This window comes from Acanthochromis polyacanthus, chromosome 6 (assembly GCF_021347895.1).
Source record: "Acanthochromis polyacanthus isolate Apoly-LR-REF ecotype Palm Island chromosome 6, KAUST_Apoly_ChrSc, whole genome shotgun sequence".
Lineage (NCBI taxonomy): Eukaryota > Metazoa > Chordata > Actinopteri > Pomacentridae > Acanthochromis > Acanthochromis polyacanthus.
The window spans coordinates 9,158,110-9,175,759 of NC_067118.1; the positions used below are offsets into that span (position 1 = coordinate 9,158,110).

At 39.2% G+C, this 17,650-nt stretch overlaps 1 protein-coding gene across 1 annotated transcript; it reads left to right on the forward strand.

The window, feature by feature from the left end:
* Window positions 1-1,571: 1,571 nt before the first annotated feature.
* Window positions 1,572-16,520, forward strand: LOC110959243 (protein-L-isoaspartate O-methyltransferase domain-containing protein 2). The gene is made up of 7 exons (XM_051950148.1): window positions 1,572-1,713; window positions 7,203-7,363; window positions 9,444-9,594; window positions 10,993-11,095; window positions 11,269-11,440; window positions 13,290-13,413; window positions 14,187-16,520. Exons 2-7 carry the CDS (start codon window positions 7,208-7,210, stop codon window positions 14,732-14,734), a joined length of 1,254 nt encoding a protein of 417 aa, XP_051806108.1. The 5' UTR covers window positions 1,572-1,713; window positions 7,203-7,207; the 3' UTR covers window positions 14,735-16,520.
* Window positions 16,521-17,650: the final 1,130 nt, after the last annotated feature.

A 17,650-nucleotide genomic window follows, 5' to 3' on the forward strand; every position in this document is an offset into this window, starting at 1 on the left:
GTTGTCCTTGATTTAGTTGATTTAGTTGCTTTTAAAGTCTGTCTTATCTTATATTATATTGAAAATGAGTCCTCTCTCCCTCAGAGTTTAAGATAAGATAAAACTTTATTGATCCCTCACCTGAGAGATTTACATGTTATGGATATAGATAAAGCATGAAAGAAGCAGGACAACAATTACAGAAAGTACAATAAAATAAAGATAAAATAAAGGTCTCATTAAAACCATGAACAAGGCCATGATGAATTCCCACATGGCATGGAGGATAATGCTCTGTTATTGCAGTCAAAAAAAATTACTGAGAGAAAACAAAAGCTTCAAAATTAACAAAAAATAAAATAAAGTTTGAATTGATGTTTTTAATACTCTGAAATGCAATAAAGGAGCAAAAGTCCCAGACTAAAAGGACCATAAATGACACATCATTTGCAGTTATTTTGCATCTCTTTGTAGTGTTTTTGTCTTTCTATTATCCAGTGATTATTGTGTAAGTTTTTACTAAATAAATACTGTATTATAGTGTACTTTTTTATTTCATAATGTCCCATTTCAAACTGCTGTTTTTCACAATGGCATTTTCATAAATTACACCTTTATTTCAGAAAATCACCCTTCATTATGCTATTTTACATTGCACTGTCTCATAATTGTATTGTTGTTGTTTTTTAGGTTTTTGCTCAAATTATCAGGTAAAAATGTAAAGATTGGGCACTGAGCTGATCCCCAATGTGTCAAAATCCTAGTGCTGCCTCTGACAGACTTTAAACAAGAATCCTGAATAGCCACTTTTTGTTCAGTGTTTAAAAAATTGAAAATATGACGAAATCATACAAAAAAACATAATTTCTGGAGTAATTTAAGAAAATACTGAAACATATTTCATTATGATTAAATGTAGTAATTTCTGTATTTTAATATACCTTTTTATTTCATGATTCCGTTTTTCATAATGCATTTTCAAAGATTGCACCTTTATTTCAGAAAATCACACTTCATTATGATGTTTTACAAAACATTGTTTCATATCTATATACATTTTCTTGAGGTTTTGTAGGTGTTTTGTTTGTTGTCATTACGTTTTTTGTCTCTGTAGTGAATTTGTGTCTTTCTGCAGTCAGTCTGTGTTTATTTGTGATACTTCTCTCTCCCTGTTCAGTGTTTAATAAATTCAAAATATGATGAAATCTTTTTTTACCATTAAACCATTTTTTCAAAACAGTAATTTCTATATTATAGTGTACCTTTTCATTTCAGCATGGCGTTTTTCATGATAGTGTTTTTCATAAACTACAGTTTTATTTTTAAAAAATCTGTCATCATTCTTATGTTTTACAGGACAGTGCCTCACTTTTAATATTCATTTCATTGTAAATAACTTAACAATGATCAAGTTAAACTGTGCTGAGTTAAGTCCCCAGTTTGACAAAATCCTAACAACAAAGCCTGAATAAATGTTGTTAATAAAATTAAACTATTGACTATTATTGTTTCTGTGTGGGTTTTTCTGCCACATGTGGACTGTTGCAGCAGAAACTAGGCCACCTTCGTCTTTACGTCTCCGTGCGTCGCCTTACGTCTGACGTCAGCGCGTCAGCTGGCCGAATGTTTACATCCAGCAGCAACGGTGTGTTTGTGAGCGGAGCCCCAACAACAAAAGACCGAACCGAAGCAGAACCCAGCGGGACCCCGACTCTCCGGCCGCCGTTACAGCAGGTACCGGAGCGGCTCGGTGAGGATTCGTTGCGGAGCTGCAGCGAACGAAGCTCCGCGGCGGCTCCTCACAGCTCCCGTTAGCTCCTCGTTCTTCTCTCCGTGTTTTTCTTTTCTTCCAGCGCGGAGCTGAACGCGGTTATTTCCGTCAGTGTTGACCTTGTCGCTCCGTGACAGTTTTCTACACGCATTCTGGGTTGCTTTTGCGCTTTATTCTCGGTGTTTGTTGCCGTGTTGAAACGTGATTTTGTTTGCGTCTCTTCGAAATTGGATCACCTGAGTGGCGCAAACCGCCGCCGCCGCAGCAGCAGCGCGCGGACAGTTTAGCGTTAAAACGGGACCTGCGTTTGTTTCGACTCTCCGGTGAAAACACCGGTAAAAGCGGAATAACCGTGTGAGCTGATTCACTGAATCAGCAGATGGATTGTGACACTGTAACGGCGGCGTTGTGCAGGAAGTGTTGTACCCTACTAGCCTACTAAACCACTTAATGTGGTCCACATTGGCTCAGCAGCGCCCCCGGTGGCCAGCTGGGCTCACTGCACCAAGAAACAATAATGACTATTGATGCAGCACATTTCAGAAACAGAGGGTTTAAAATAAAACAACAAAAGCCCCAAACATGCCTTACCAAATCAAGGCAAAACAACAAATGGGATTAAAGGAAATTAAAGGTGTAAAAACAAGAGTATTATGAATTAAATGAAGGCAGACTAAATACTTTATTCACCCTCTTTCTAAATAGCATGCAAATTGTGCTGATAGAATAAATAAAAAAGTGCAAAATTTATCTGTCTCTCTTCAAATCCAAACTCAAAACCCATCTGTTCAAGACTATTTACTCTCTCTATCTGCCTCTTTTTTATGTATGCTTTTTATCTTTATGTGTGGTTTTTATCTTTTTGTATGGCTTTATCTGTTTGTTGTATTTGTTTTCCTGTAAAGCAACCTTGGGTGTCCAGAAAGGCACTTACAAATAAAATGTATTATTATTATTATTATTATTATTATTATTATTATTATTATTATAAAATTGTGCTCATGATTATTAAAAAGAGTAATAAAAAATCTAAATAAATAGTATAATAATGACTTTATTTACACTACTGTTCATACATTTGGGGTCTCCTATTTTTAAAAGAAATGTTTTTTTTTCAGTGAGTATAACATTAAGTTAATCAGAAATCCAGTCTAGACAGTGTTAATGTGGTAAATGACTATTCTAGCTGGAAATTGCAGTATTTTTTCTTTGTTTTGTAATTCTTTATTTTTCAGTTTTATCAGATTTTTAGTGATGGTACAGTTCACATGCCAGCATGTGCACATATTGTCATTGTTCTTTTTTCAGAAGACAATTTCCCATCCAGTAAAATAAAATAAACAGAAATGTGAACCCGTTATGAACATTGAGGAGTGACCATTACATTGTCTTCACATTTTTAGACTCAAAATTAAATTGGGCTTTTTAATTTTTATATATGCAACCCATTTTTCCAAACATGCTACAAACCAATTTTGTTTTTGGTTTGCAAACGCTGTCATCTCTTCCATTTTATAAATATCCAGTGTTATATCCCACAGTGCTGACATGGTGGGAATATAAAGCGATAGCCATTTCTTCATTATTAATTTCTTACTTGCAACCAACAAAACACTTAGTAGATATTTATCCTTTTTCTCCGGAAAAAGCTGATTCTTAATGGAATATCTCCATAGGGGTACAGAGGAACATTTCCAGCAAACATCACTCCTGTGTTCTAATGCTACATTGTGTTAGCTAATGGTGTTGAAAGGCTGATTGTTGATTAGAAAACCCTTGTACAGTTATGTTAGCACATGGATAAAAGTGGGAGTTTTCATGGAAAACATGAAATTGTCTGGGTGACCCCAAACTTTTGAATATTCGTGTGTTATACAAAAACATGCAAAAGTCCTGGTTCAGTAAAATAGATGACATCACATACAAGCAAGTCTAAAAAAAATGGTTTCGAAAGAGACCAGAACCAGGAGGTCACCCTCAGATTTAATGTCTTTGGAACAGAAGGATCCACCTGAAGATGTAAAGCTGCAAACTGACTGATCTGTAGCTCAGGACCAGAAACATTAAAACCAGTTCTAAAACAAACGGGCACCATCTCAGCCTGGATGCTCTGAAAACGAGGCTTCGCGTTGTCGTTTGTTCCTTCAGCATTTCACCACCTGCCGACTGCTTCATCAGCTCAAAGTGGCATCAAAGGCAGGACATCCAGTAATATTTAAATGCTGCACCGTCCTTTGTTCTTTTGTAGCCTCATGACTGCCACCACCATTTGGCAGCCACTTGGCCCTGTGATCTCTGTCCTTTGGCTTCGTCCTCCGCTGTTGTTTCTAACACGTTCGTGAAGCTCAGCCACACCTAAAGTTCTGCTGCCAACAGCTTCGTTTAGGCCTTCATCTCCGCTTTATTGGTGCTTGGATCTAAACATGCTGCATTTTGTGCTTTCAAATCTGAAATTTAAGGCTTGTCTTGGACTTATTGGCTCAGCAACGTGACACAAAAACACATTTATTTCCGTCTAACAGGTGATTCACAGTCTCAGTTGTTTATCCTCGACAAAACATGCTTCAGAACTGGTTTTCTGTATGAAACTGTGTTTTCTCCCAGTCACGAACCTTTAATATGTAGAACCACCAAAGGAGAAGCACCAGCAGCGAGCACATATGAATTAGTGAACATATCTGCCAGGCTCAGGCCTTGGAAGCGCTGATCTTCACAGACAAAATACCTCACAAAATGCAAAACCATGAAAATGAGACGCATTAAAACCAAGGAGAGACTCAAAATGGCCTAAATGAAATGAAGGAGGACTACCAAGAGACACAAAATGGCTAAAAATAGACACAAAACAGGGAAAATGAAATGCAAAGCGGCCAAAATGAGACCTAACACGACCAAATTTAAATGCAAAATGACCACAAACAGATACATAATGACCACAATGAGACGCATAATGATTAGTTGAGGTGCAAAATATCCTCAAGCTGGAGGCTTTAGAAATGTCTGTGCACAGGATCCCGGTGTTTCCATAGTTCTACGTTGCAGACGTCATAAACAAGCAAAAGTCAGGACAGCTTTGCACCATTAAATAAACAAACACTTAAAATATATCCCAAGTAATGGCTTTTACAGGAAATATTCCTTGTGATAATATTACGAAAAACATCACTTAGTCTTTTTGTCGGGTAAGATATTTGTTTCAGGAAACATTCTGTCAATATTAGGATTTACATCAACTATATTCTAATTTGTCTGTTTATTATGATATATTGCCCAACCTTATTTGAAGTTGTCACAAAAGGACAAACATTGTTTAGAGCTGCAGCTATCGATGATGTTAGTAATCGAGTATTCTATTGACTATCCTGGTGGTTCATCAAATAATCGGATTCCGCGCTTGACGTACAGCATCAAAAGCGGAAGTGAGCGCACTGTGCAGCAGAAGTAACCGTCCTGGTGGAACACGAGCGTACATTTGTGATTTGTACAGGTGTATTATACATGTATAGTATATACATGGGTATCGTACATATTTAATATAGTACAGGTGTATTTAACTGAAACTAAAGCCATGGGAACCCCACAGGTATATAGTTGGTGATGCAGAAATCACATAAATATGTTCTAATATTTGGTTTGTTTAAACTGCTGCTACTGCAGCTGATAGAGCACAAATAAGAAAACTGATCAGTTTATTAGTATTGATTACAGAGAATATTCAACCAGTAACTTTAGTTTGACTTTGATTTGGCCACAAATTAAAATGATTTCCTTCATTATGAGTCAGTGTCAGACCTACATGAACTTCAATACAACATCATGTTTAAATATATGAAGTCTGATAGTTTTATTGTGCATCTGTCTGTTATCAATAATCAGCTGCATTGATCGGTAAAATAAATACATTAACGCACATTTAACAGTTTTCTACCAGTAATCCTGTCTGACATCATTTCCAGTCGCAGCTTTTAACCGTCATAAATGTTTATGTTCCTCATTGTTCTCCATGAAAACAACCTGTTCATGATCGGTTCATTTAGAGCAGAAAACGAGTCAAATGATCGTTAAACCTCCTGTTTGTGTGACGAGTTTGAAGCAGAAAGTCTGAGTTAACAAAGAAAGTAGAAAACCACCTTCATAGCTGTTAACTCTGACTGAGGTTTCAGTTTTTGTCGACTCACACAAAGAAAGTCTGACTTTGTTAAACTGTCTTCATAGTTCAGCCTCTGATCTGATAAACGACGTAAACACTGAAATAGCTGAACTGGTTGAAATAGAAGCTTTGAAATCCCCTTCTAATTTCCTGATTATAGGTTCAGGTCCGTAATGGACAAAGTTTGGGTCCAGACCAGTTAGTGACCTGAGGTCTAGTATGTCATGGAATAAACAGAGCCATGAATCAGAGAATTTTGCCTAAAGGAATTTTAGTAATCAAATTACTAGAATAACTCGAGGAATCGTTTCAGCCCTAGTTCATAGTATTGAATAGTCTGCAGATTATGATCTTGGCTAATCCGTTTTATTCAAGATTTAATTATTTATAGCGCATCCTCAATTTTGGGAAGCTTTGACCAGAAATGATTTGTCTGCTGCATTTAATTTGTTTTAATAGATATCGGAGTAATGTGATTCAGGTTTCAACTGTTTTTTATTATATTTTGCTCATACAGTGAACCCTCGTTTATCACGGGGGTTACGTTCCAAAAAGAACCCGCGATAGGTGAAATCCGTGAAGTAGTCAGCTTTATTTTTTACAGTTATTATACAATACTGCACTTGGGGGAGCGCTGCAGCTGCAGCCAGGTGGACGCCACGGCGGTACTCTTGCCTCAGAGAGCGGGCCGGATGAATCAATTGGAGCAGTCAAAGGTGGGGAAGGCTCGCGCCAGTGCTCTTCTCCTGGGGAGCGCGGCTGCGGTGGCCAGAGACGGCTGGGGACCACGTCCACTGTCCGGTTGACGGCGGGGGAAAAGAAGGCTGCTCTGTCGGCTCCGTCTTTCAGGGTGTCTCACTACATGGAGACCAAGGAGAGAACAGGTCCAGCGCTCCACAGCAGGCAGCGCTGGCCTGTATGGCAGAGGAGACCAGGCGCGGAGACTGTTCACGTTGGTCAGTCCCTTAGCCAATCAGGATGCAGAACACAATGCGCTGTTTAAAAAAATCATTAAAAAAACTGCCCTAAAAAAATCCGTGAAACAGCGAAGCCGTGAAAGGTGAACCGCGTTATAGCGAGGGTTCACTGTATTCATAATTCTAGTTTTAAAGTCCACAAATCCAGAACTCTGACATTTCTCAACCCTGAAGTCTCCCATTTCAAAAAGTAATCCAAATCGCTTGAAAAATGCTGAAATGAAACATTTAAAAAAGTGAGCATAAGCAGATGAAATGCTGTTTTTGTGTGCAGCAGTGCTGTGTATTTGCAATCATAAACCTGAGTCCTTCTTACTTCCTGCAGTCAGGATGGGTGGAGCTGTGAGTGCCGGTGAGGACAATGACGACTTGATTGACAACCTGAAGGAGGCTTATTACATCCGCTCAGACCTGGTGGAGCGAGCATTCAGAGCCATCGACCGGGCCGACTACTACCTGGACGAATACCGGGACAACGCCTACAAGGTGAGCAGAGAGGAAGTCTGTGGAATCAGCCAGTTCCAGGATTCAAAAGAAATTCAAAGCTGGTAAACGTACAGTCGTGAACAAAAGTTTCTATACGTTTGTAAAGACCTGGATATCATGGCAGTATTGAGTTTGTCTCCTGTGAGTCTTTATTGCTATGATGGAATGATTGAAATACACCCCCTGTCAAAGTTTAGGTTTAGGACACTTTCTCATTCAAATAAAGTAGAACCTGTCCTACAACTTTTGACAGGGGGTGTATCTACCAAATTTGGTACACATATGCAGCACATCAGGCTGAACAAAAAAGTCAGTGACAGCCACATTCCAAACCCAACAGGAAGTGAGCTATTTTGTGTTGAATGTCAGATTTTGCTCATTTTTCATTTTTTTGTAGAGCAAACTCCTCCTAGGGGGAAACTCCAATTCACCTCAAATTCGGCCAGTACATACAGGAGGCCTTAATGATCCAAAGGTATTAAAATCTTTTTCCAAAGTCAAAGGGCGTGTCCGTGGTGGAATTTTGATCCTTCGCCATGAAATTTCAAATGCTGTGTAAATGCCCTGAACATGCTCCAATCTGCCTGAAACTTTACATGTATGATCAGAGTCCTGCCCTGATCACATCATATGATGAAATACAGCCATGGCCATAAGTTTGGACACAAGTACCATGACGCTTGTGAATCTTAGAAAATACCACAAAATTGTCACGTACAATACAGTACACAACTCCTGAGAACTATATTAAGTTTCATATTTAAAAAAACATCAAAAGAGTTTGGTGTCATTTTGTTATTCTTACCAAATTCGGTTGTGAAAGTACTGCATTTTTTTGTTATTTTCTTCTAATATTATGTTTTGGGAACAAAGTTGTTCCAATTGTTGGAATTTATTGATAATATTATATCCCTTGTTGATTTGTTGACTAATTAAACTGGTGCTGTCAAAAAATATTAGTTATGTTCTGTAATAGACATCAAAACAGACATAGTAAGTCATGCTGTGTCCAAACTTATGGCCATGGCTGTACACCCCCTGCCAAAAGTTGTAGGACAGGTTCTACTTTATTTGAATGAGACAGTGTCCTAAAACTTTTGACAGGGGGTGTACGTGCATCTTTATCGCAAAAAGACAATCATGATTTTTATGTAACTTTATTAGAGGTCTTCTGGAAATATTTAAAAAATCTTCTGGTTCAAAAATATACTTATAATAACTTGAATTATCAGTTTTCCTGACGTACAAAGCTGTATGATTCAAGTTTTTTTTTTTTTTAGTGGCAGGGCCTCTTAACGTCTTGTGAGTGATTCTGATTGACTACAGCTGATGACTCTTCTGAGCCCATTTAAATAGAACCCATTTGATCCACACATTGGACTCAGAAACAACATTACAGTGGAAAAATCTTGAGAAGTTAAGCAAAGATCTGAAGAAGCAAATCACTGACTTGTGAAGTCAATTAGCCACAAAAAAAAGAAATCTGTTTGGAGGAGAGAGGGTGAGGTCTTTAACCCCAAGAACACCAAACCTACCATCAAGCATGGTGGTGGCAGTATCATGCTCTGTGGAACTGGAGCTTTACACAAAGTAAATGGAATAATGAAGAAGGAGGATGTAAACCTAAAACCATCAGCAGAAGGTTGATGACACAGTTGGATGTTCTAACAAGACACTGAGCCCAAACACACATCAGAAACAATTCAGAAGAACAACTGATTTAGTTGGACTGCACCAGTTCTGTCCAGAGGAGTCAAACATAAACCAGAAGCTTGTAGACACAAACCAAAAGTGCCTAGTTGAGGTGAAAATGGGAAATTTCACCAAATATCATCGTTGCTGTCTGTATATTTTTGACCCACCAGATTGTGTCATGACAAGTGTAATAAATCTATGAAAGAACCAAAGTTCATGATTGTTTGTTGTGACAAAGACACGTTTTAATGATCCCATCATAGAAAAACTCAGAGTTACAGGAGTGACTGGAAACTGAAGACTGCATGTACGGTCTTGTATGTGGTCTTTCAGTGTATAGAAACTTCTTTCACAGCTACATACTGTTCTTTTCTTTTGTCTTCAGGACTTGGCGTGGCGACATGGAAACATCCACCTTTCTGCTCCGTGTATCTACTCTGAGGTGATGGAGGCTCTGGATCTCCATCCTGGACTCTCCTTCCTCAACCTGGGCAGTGGGACCGGATACTTGAGCACCATGGTCGGCCTCATACTGGGTATGAACCGACATCTGTGTTCATTTGAACTTTACTGACAAAACTGAACCCCTCATCTCCAAACATTATTCATTACATGCAGGTGTGACCAAAAGTTTACATCCACATGTAGAGACCCTGCATATTATGACAGTATTGAATGATAATTTTCTAAAAAAACAAAAATCTGATTATCACAGCACTCTACATCACCAAAACTGATCATTTAGTTTGCTGTATGTCTGATTTTGACCCAGCAGAATTTGTCATTCTCTCAGAAGACCTAAAATAAATGTATAAAAGAAGCAAAATGCACAGTATTTTTTTTTTTGTGACAACGACACTTGTTTCAAAGATTCTATCGCAGCAAAAAAAAGTTGTAAGAGTCACTAGAAACTCCAGACTGTCATAATATGCAAGATCTTTACAGGTGGATGTCAACATTTCTTGACAGTTAAGTGCAATTTTTATAATAATAGATGTTGATACTTGCAGCATTACTATTTGTGAATTTTAGAAGATGTAAACAGAAGTGTGACACTGCCATGGATTTAGTGAGTTTGCTTTCAGTTACAAGCCAAAATTTAGCTGAAATAAAGTCCTGCTTTAAAGTTTTCACAATCAAAAGTACTTTATTGATCCCAGTAGGGAAATTGCTTATGTTAAAGTCAGAAATATGAGCAAGAACAAATACACTACCGTTCAAAAGTTTGGGGTCACCCAGACAATTTCATATTTTCCATGAAAACTCACACTTTTATTCATGTGCTAACATAACTGTACAAGGGTTTTCTAATCAACAATCAGCCTTTCAACACCATTAGCTAACACAATGTAGCATTAGAACACAGGAGTGATGGTTGCTGGAAATGTTCCTCTGTACCCCTATGGCGATATTCCATTAGAAATCAGCTGTTTCCAGCTAGAATAGTCATTTAGCACATTAACAATGTCTTGACTGGATTTATCATTCATTTAATGTCACCTTCATTGAAAAAAATGCTTTTATTTCAAAACAAGGACATTCCTAAGTGACCCCAAACTTTTGAACAATGTGGTATATAGATAAACAAAAATACAAAATATGACCTAAAACTATAAACATGAGTAGAAACGGTCTAATGTAAAATGTTTAATATACAGTGTAGTAAGTGTGGCGGTAATGAATAGTGTGTTATTGTTTTATTTATATAGACCACATCTGTTCAACTTTAGTAGCCCGATGTAGGATAAGGGTTTTCTAGTTCTAACAACACTAAGAGCTGTCTTGTAGACATATCTGAAATATCAAAGCCTTTCTGAATACAAACTGAGTAATCCAGATCAAAGTGTATTAATGTTGACTGGTCGGTATGAAACTGCAGCACACTTCTGTTTCCATGTACACGTGTTTCATTGAAACCTGTTCTGTCTGACCAGGACCATTTGGAGTGAATCATGGGATCGAGTTGCATGCAGATGTGATCGAGTACGCCTACCAGAAGCTCGATTCCTTCATCAAAACCAGCGACAGCTTCGACAAGTAGGTCCTCCAGACTTCCAGTGATTTTGTTCTTTATTACTCTACCAAATTGCTGCCTTTCTGACACTGTCATATGGGAGAATGAGCAGCCTTGGCGGAGTACGGCGCTCTCTGAGTGTTTTTCTAGTTTCCTCCTGCAGACATCCTGTGTCACTGCTGCTGTGTGTCTTCAGGTTTGAGTTCTGTGAGCCGTCCTTCGTGGCCGGTAACTGCCTGGAGATCCCTCCAGAGAGCCGACAGTACGACAGAGTTTACTGTGGAGCCGGAGTGCAGAAGGAACATGAAGATTATATGAAGAACCTCCTGAAGGTGGGAGGAATCCTGGTGATGCCTCTGGAGGAAAAGGTTTGGACCTAAAGTCTTTATGATGCTTCACAGTGCTGTTACTTCTTTTCTGTTTATTTGCCTTCATCACTGTGTGTGTGTAAATGTTAAAGAAGGACTCCAATATTTAGAATTGCACTGACATTAGGTGGGTAATTTCTAACAAAGGAGCCTTCAGAGTCAAAGCAGCAGAGGCCAGATATCCTAACTTCTAGTCCTTAATATGGATTTCTAAAAATGCTACCCTTAATGCAGCTCACTACATTTTTAGACCATCTTTGCATTATTTAAAGACCAGCATTTTTTTTAAAAACTGCTGTCTCCAATTTTTAGCATCAGGCTCAAAGCAAGATGCTCCTGAAGGGCTATTTTTTAGATTTTGGGACGCTCCATCCAGATCCACAGAAAACTACATTAGACTACAACATTAGAAACAAAAAAAATGCTGCTAAATTCATCCTTTTTCTTTTGCATTTCTACAGGGTCAAATAAGGGTTTGGTTTAAAATGAGGTTTATTAACTCATTAAACTTCCCTCTATCATTGTTTCTGTGCACCATGAATACAAATAGAAATCTACTTTTTGCAGATTGTTTAAGGGTAGATGTTAGCATGCTCAGCCAGTCAGCGACATTTCGGACCTTTGGGGGTAAAACCTTGTAACATAACGGACCTCTACACATTTATTTACTGAGACAGATACGTACAAGACAGAAGCATATCCAAAAACTTTTTTACAACTTTGAACTTGCAAAATTCAATATATTTGAGACATGATGTGCTCGACCTTCATCAGGTGAAATGGTACAAGATACTAAAATATGAATCGGTTTCACCTTCCAAAAAGTTTTATTTTCTGGTTATGGTTATCTCAAAACTGTTGTTTATTGTGGAATTAATTGCTTTTTTTAATTACTTAATTCCATTTCTGGCACTACATACAGTATCTAGTATTCAGTCAGAACACTGGTTACGTTTACATCAAAATGAAATTCAGTGTTAACACTGACAGAAGCAATAATGCAGCTAATTTTATAGAAGATGTGGACTTTAGTGTGTGTAGAATGTAATTAAGTAGATGTATTGTTAATGTACTCACAGTACCGTTTAAGGTACTTTAACTACAGATACTTTACTTTAAAGGTACTCTAAATACAGTTCAGTTGAGGTCTTTGCTAATTTTCTTCTTTTTATGTGCACTAAGTTCTTACTTTGTGCAAATCCATATAAAATAGTTCAAAATAAAATTGTGCAGCAGTAAAATACCATCTCTACTTTAATTAATCAGTGATAATATTAATAATAATAAGCTTCATTTCTATAGCACCGTTCACAACTGTAGTAAAAAGGTGGTGCGTTAATTCAGAAAATAGACAAAATATTCGATAAAAAATGACAAATCATCAGTAAAAACTGCAACTTTAAAAACTAGAAATAATAAAATATCATGTAAATGCTTGTTTGCATAGGTATTTTACTTTCTATGAACCAGTAAACCCAATATAATGATATTATTTAGTATTACAGTGCAGCACTGACATGTAGAAGAAATGTTTATGCAAATGTTGCACAATGTTTACTTGTAAACAACTACCTTTATATTGCAGTAATGCTTCTTTCTGAAGCTGAAACTTTCCTCCACACATCTTTGTCTGCGGGTGTTATGTGTTAATCTGATGCTAGAACAGATGTTATTTTCTCATTGATGCAGTTTAAAAGTGTTAAATTACTTTTAAGAAGTGAAGTCCCTACATGTCTGTATACAAAACATGCAGAGGAGCTTGAAGTTGCTGAATTAAATCAGCTGGAAATAAAACGTCTTCCACACAAAACGCAGAAAAAAAAACTTAATCCTGTTGTGTTTTCTGCAGCTGACCAAGATCACCCGTACAGGATCCAACAGCTGGGAGACCAAGAAGATCATCTCGGTGTCCTTCGCCCCTCTGGTGCTCCCCAAACACAGCACCAACGGAAAACCCAAAACCGTTCCACTACGTGAGTCTCATTTTGACTTTTGGTCACATTTGTTGGGTGATTCAGCCTCAGTTCACTGAATGCTTCAGCCTGGACACCTCATATTTGTCTGCTTTTAGTTTTTCTGTGCATATGAATGTTATTAACTCTTAGATGCACGAGTGATTGGAACCTACAGTCTTCCATAAGTGAGTCTAAAAGGACTAGTGCAACAATCAACGTGTTTTTGTTTGTTGGGGGGGGGGGGGGGTGATACCACCGTGGTAACCGATATTCGGGTCCAGCCCGAGTTGGTTAAGAATAGTCGTTTCTATTATTGATTGTATTAGATTTTTTCCGCACAAGAAGAACTTCATGTTTGAAGTAGATTTATTTTTTAATTTAGAACAGATTTTGTACAGTTTGATAATTGAAAAAGAAGAATATTACACAGACGAATGTCCACATCCATTTTGTTGACATTATTCTGCTCTTTTCCTCCATCTGTTGCTGCTCTCATCCCTCCAGTACCACAGTTTCTTTAGAAGTCTGAAATGTATCTTAATAATGTGAATGGAATGGTATCAAAAACATGTTTTTTGAGGAATAGCTGGAATATGAAATGATAAAAACTTTTCATTACAAAAGTGTTTGAAGAAAACAACCTTCTCCGGCTCATTTTTGACCCACTGTGCAGCCATGTTGTGAATTGGTGCTACATAAATGAAACTGAATTGAACAGTTTGGTGAATTGAGGTGGAATGATCCTGCTTGTTAGTTTCTGACTGTTTTCCTCTCGGCTCTGTATTTTGCAGCCAAGTACGAGGTCCGGACGTTACAGGAGCTGGCTCGTATCTGCATCCGCCACACCCTCAGAGTGACCACGGATGGAGGCGACAGCCAATCCCGCGGCCGAGGCTCCTCCTTCAGCGTGGGCCGCGGCCTGGCGGTGGCCGGTCTCCACAAGTACGGGCCTCGCTTCAAACGCCGGCGGGTCCACCGGCGCCACTGCAACGCCCTCGTCCTCGCCACCCGGCAGGTGGTGGCCAGCAGCGGCATCGGCCCCGCCCCGCTGGACAGCAACAACAACCAGGACGAGGAGGAGGCGGGCGAGAGGGAGGCGAGGCGGCCGGCGAGAGGCAGCAGGAGGTCTGGACGAGGAAGCGGCGGTGGCAGCGTGGTGGAGGAGGAGGAGGCGGTGGAGGAGGAGGACGAAGAGGAAGAGCAGGAGGAAGAGGAGGAGAAGGAAACTGGCGAGCTGCTGCGACCACAGCCGGCCGTCAACCTCCTGAGGGAGCGAATCCTCGGCCTGCCGCTGCCAGAACCGCTCAAGATGTACCTGCTGTACTACCGCGAGAAGTGAGGCGGCCGGAGCCACAGCTGGAACCCTGCAGGGGCCGAAGCCTCCTAAACCCCCGACCACACCTGTACAAGGCAGGACAACCCACCTGACCGACCCCCAGCTCCATCACGGCTCTCCTTCTCTCTCTGTCACCTGCCCTCATCCTCTCCATCATCCATCCTCTGTCCTGCCCCCCTTATCGCTCTGATCTGTAAAGAGTCCGTCTGTCCAGTGGAGGGGGGAGGGAGGGTGACGCTACCAAACTTAGCACCTCCTTTTGAGGCGCACAGAAACAGAAATCAGTACGTAAATCATGTTTATGAATTGGCTCTGCAGCTCTGTATTAACTAATAATGCCTAACAACAGCTTTACGGTGCAACTTTAGTGGTGCTGACAGACGTTCTCATCAAACACTGTAGCAACGAGCAGAGAGCAGACGGCACGTTTCTGTCCAGGGTGGGCTGAAGCTGTGGGAGCTGCTTTGTCCTCATGAGCTGGTGGGATTTAACATCTAACGGGGACACGGTGTTGTTTATACGAAGGAGGAGCTCTGTAAGAAGTCCTTCACCGATGTTGTGACTGCAGCTAGCCGTGACCAAGGTGGTGGGTGGTGATTATTTCCACTGATTTCCAAATAAAATGGGAGCTTCGCCTTGAGCCCCGAGGTCATTAGATTATTTAACTTGTAGGATGAAGTTTATTTCAACCTGCCGTACTTCTCATTAATGTGGGCACAATAATGAGAAACCACGTCAGGTTGTAATACACCAGAATTAGCCTTTCAAATCTCCAATGCCAAGGGTTGGTCGTCATTTCAAAGCATTTTTTAGGAGTTGATTTAATAGGAAGGTTGAGTTTTTCCCTTTTTCTATGCATAATGTTTCATCGTGTGAGTCTACCGACTTAGGTCCTTACATGCATATCCAAAGGGCAGCCTCACTGTTTTTCTCTACATCCCATAATATTCTCTTAACCACAAGAGAATGACCATAAAAAACAACTTACTAATATTCCATTTTACATGATTAAACCAGCATGATAACAACACAGAAGTAACGTTTTTGATGATTGACTGCGTGCAAGTTTTTCTCTCACTGTGCTTTTCTTTTTTCTTGTAACGTCTCTTTTGTTTTTTGTTTTTTTTACTTTTATGCAACTTGAAGTGGTGTCTACATAGGAAACGTGTCCTAAGTTTTGTTTTGTGAATCCTAAAAAAAGAAACATGAAGATACCATAAATCTAAACAGAAGAAGTATCTTTTCTCACAGTTCTTTCTGTAGTTAGGTGGGGCATTACTTCTTTGCGTTTTTTTTTGTTTTTCCTGCCTCCTTCTGTGCCAAACTTAAGTTGCATGGACTCAATTCTGGAGAGGAAACAGCAGATCAACAGCAAGTCACTCATCTAATGAAAATTACATTTTTAAAGTAGTTTTTTTTTTCATCATGTAACGCCTTAGATTTCTCCCATTTGAAGGTTTGTATAAGGTCTGTTGAATCAAGATATTAGATAAATTATGATCACAGTAAAAGGAGGAACTGGAATATGGTCAGTTTTTATTGTTAAAAAAAAAATCCGGCTCTGACGCAAAACATCAGAGTTGGGCTCTTCTCTGCTGCTGGATCTGCCTTTGGGTGCTGTACGTGGACCATTCCTTTAATCAACATCATTCACGTTTGGCTGCTGTGCTCCTCTGCTGAATGTACCTGGTCATTTTTTGTTGACTTTTGGTGAGAGTGACTTGCTTGTTTTTAAAGTTGAGCTGTATTATTGAGTGCTGATAATAAAGTCCATAATGAGAAAGGAAAAGTTTGGTTGTGGTTTTGTCGGCCGACTCAGCGACGAGTGTGGAGAAAATCTAAATTAAAACAAATCGGTGACACCAATTAATTCCACCGAATACAGAGAATAAGGCAGAATACACTACTGTTTAAAAGTTTGGGGTCACAGAGATAATTTCATGTTTTCCATGAAAACTCACACTTCTATTGATGTGCTAACATAAATGCACAAGGATTTTCTAACCATCAGTTAGCCTTTCAGCACCATTAGCTAACAAAATGATATGTACAATGTGAGCATACAGAGAGATTAGCTTCCAAGATTCATCATGGCTCACCAAACAAATGGGCATTTTTATTTAAAAACAAAAGAGATGGAGATGCCCACCATCTTTTTACTTGAAGCTCCCAAACGTTTCAGCTCTGTTCCAATAACGAAAAGTGTAAATCTGGAATTAACTTGGGTAGAGCAGCCTAATTTTCTGAACTGAACATTTACACTACTGCTCAAAAGTTTGGGGTCATCCAGACAATTCCATGTTTTCCATGAAAACTCCCACTTTCATTCATGTGCTAACATAACCAGAGGTGGATAGTAACAAGTTACATTTACTCTGTAACATTTACTTAAGTAACTTTTTGGGGGGGAAAAGTACTTCTGACAGTAGTTTTTCTCTGCCATACTTTTTACTTGAGTAGATTTGTGAAGGAGAAACACTACTCTTACTCCGTTACACTGGGCTACACTCTACTGTTACTTTTTTTTTATTTACCACATTAGATATGCTTTATTTTGCGGAGAGATGGCCCCAGTGGATCTACCACATGACTGTGTTTCACCAATCAGACGAAGCAACAATAATCACGTGACTCCATTTCACAAGACATCGCCCTGCAGTCACATTGGCACAAACTCTTCACGCATAGCAGACAGGGAATGAAAAAATGGAGGCATTTTCGAGAAATTTCATCTTGCTTCGGTGTCCAAAAACATTAGCATAGCATTAGCATGGTTATCTTCATCTTTTGTCTTCTGTTTAGTTACACGGGCGAACTGAAGTGTGACGTCAGGTCACCCAGGGCTGCCAACTTTTGATTGTATTTCGTTTGGATTTGAAGAAGCTTTGAAAAGGTTTCCTGATGCCGGACGAGAAGACG

What these genes read in the sequence shown, in the direction of transcription:
- LOC110959243 (XM_051950148.1), top strand. Translation starts at nt 7,208, where the DNA reads ATGGGTGGAGCTGTGAGTGCCGGTGAGGACAATGACGACTTGATTGAC. An exon ending in ACCGGGACAACGCCTACAAG is followed by an intron (nt 7,364 to 9,443) that starts GTGAGCAGAGAG and finishes TTTTGTCTTCAG; the next exon opens with GACTTGGCGTGGCGACATGG. An exon ending in TGATGCCTCTGGAGGAAAAG is followed by an intron (nt 11,441 to 13,289) that starts GTTTGGACCTAA and finishes TGTTTTCTGCAG; the next exon opens with CTGACCAAGATCACCCGTAC.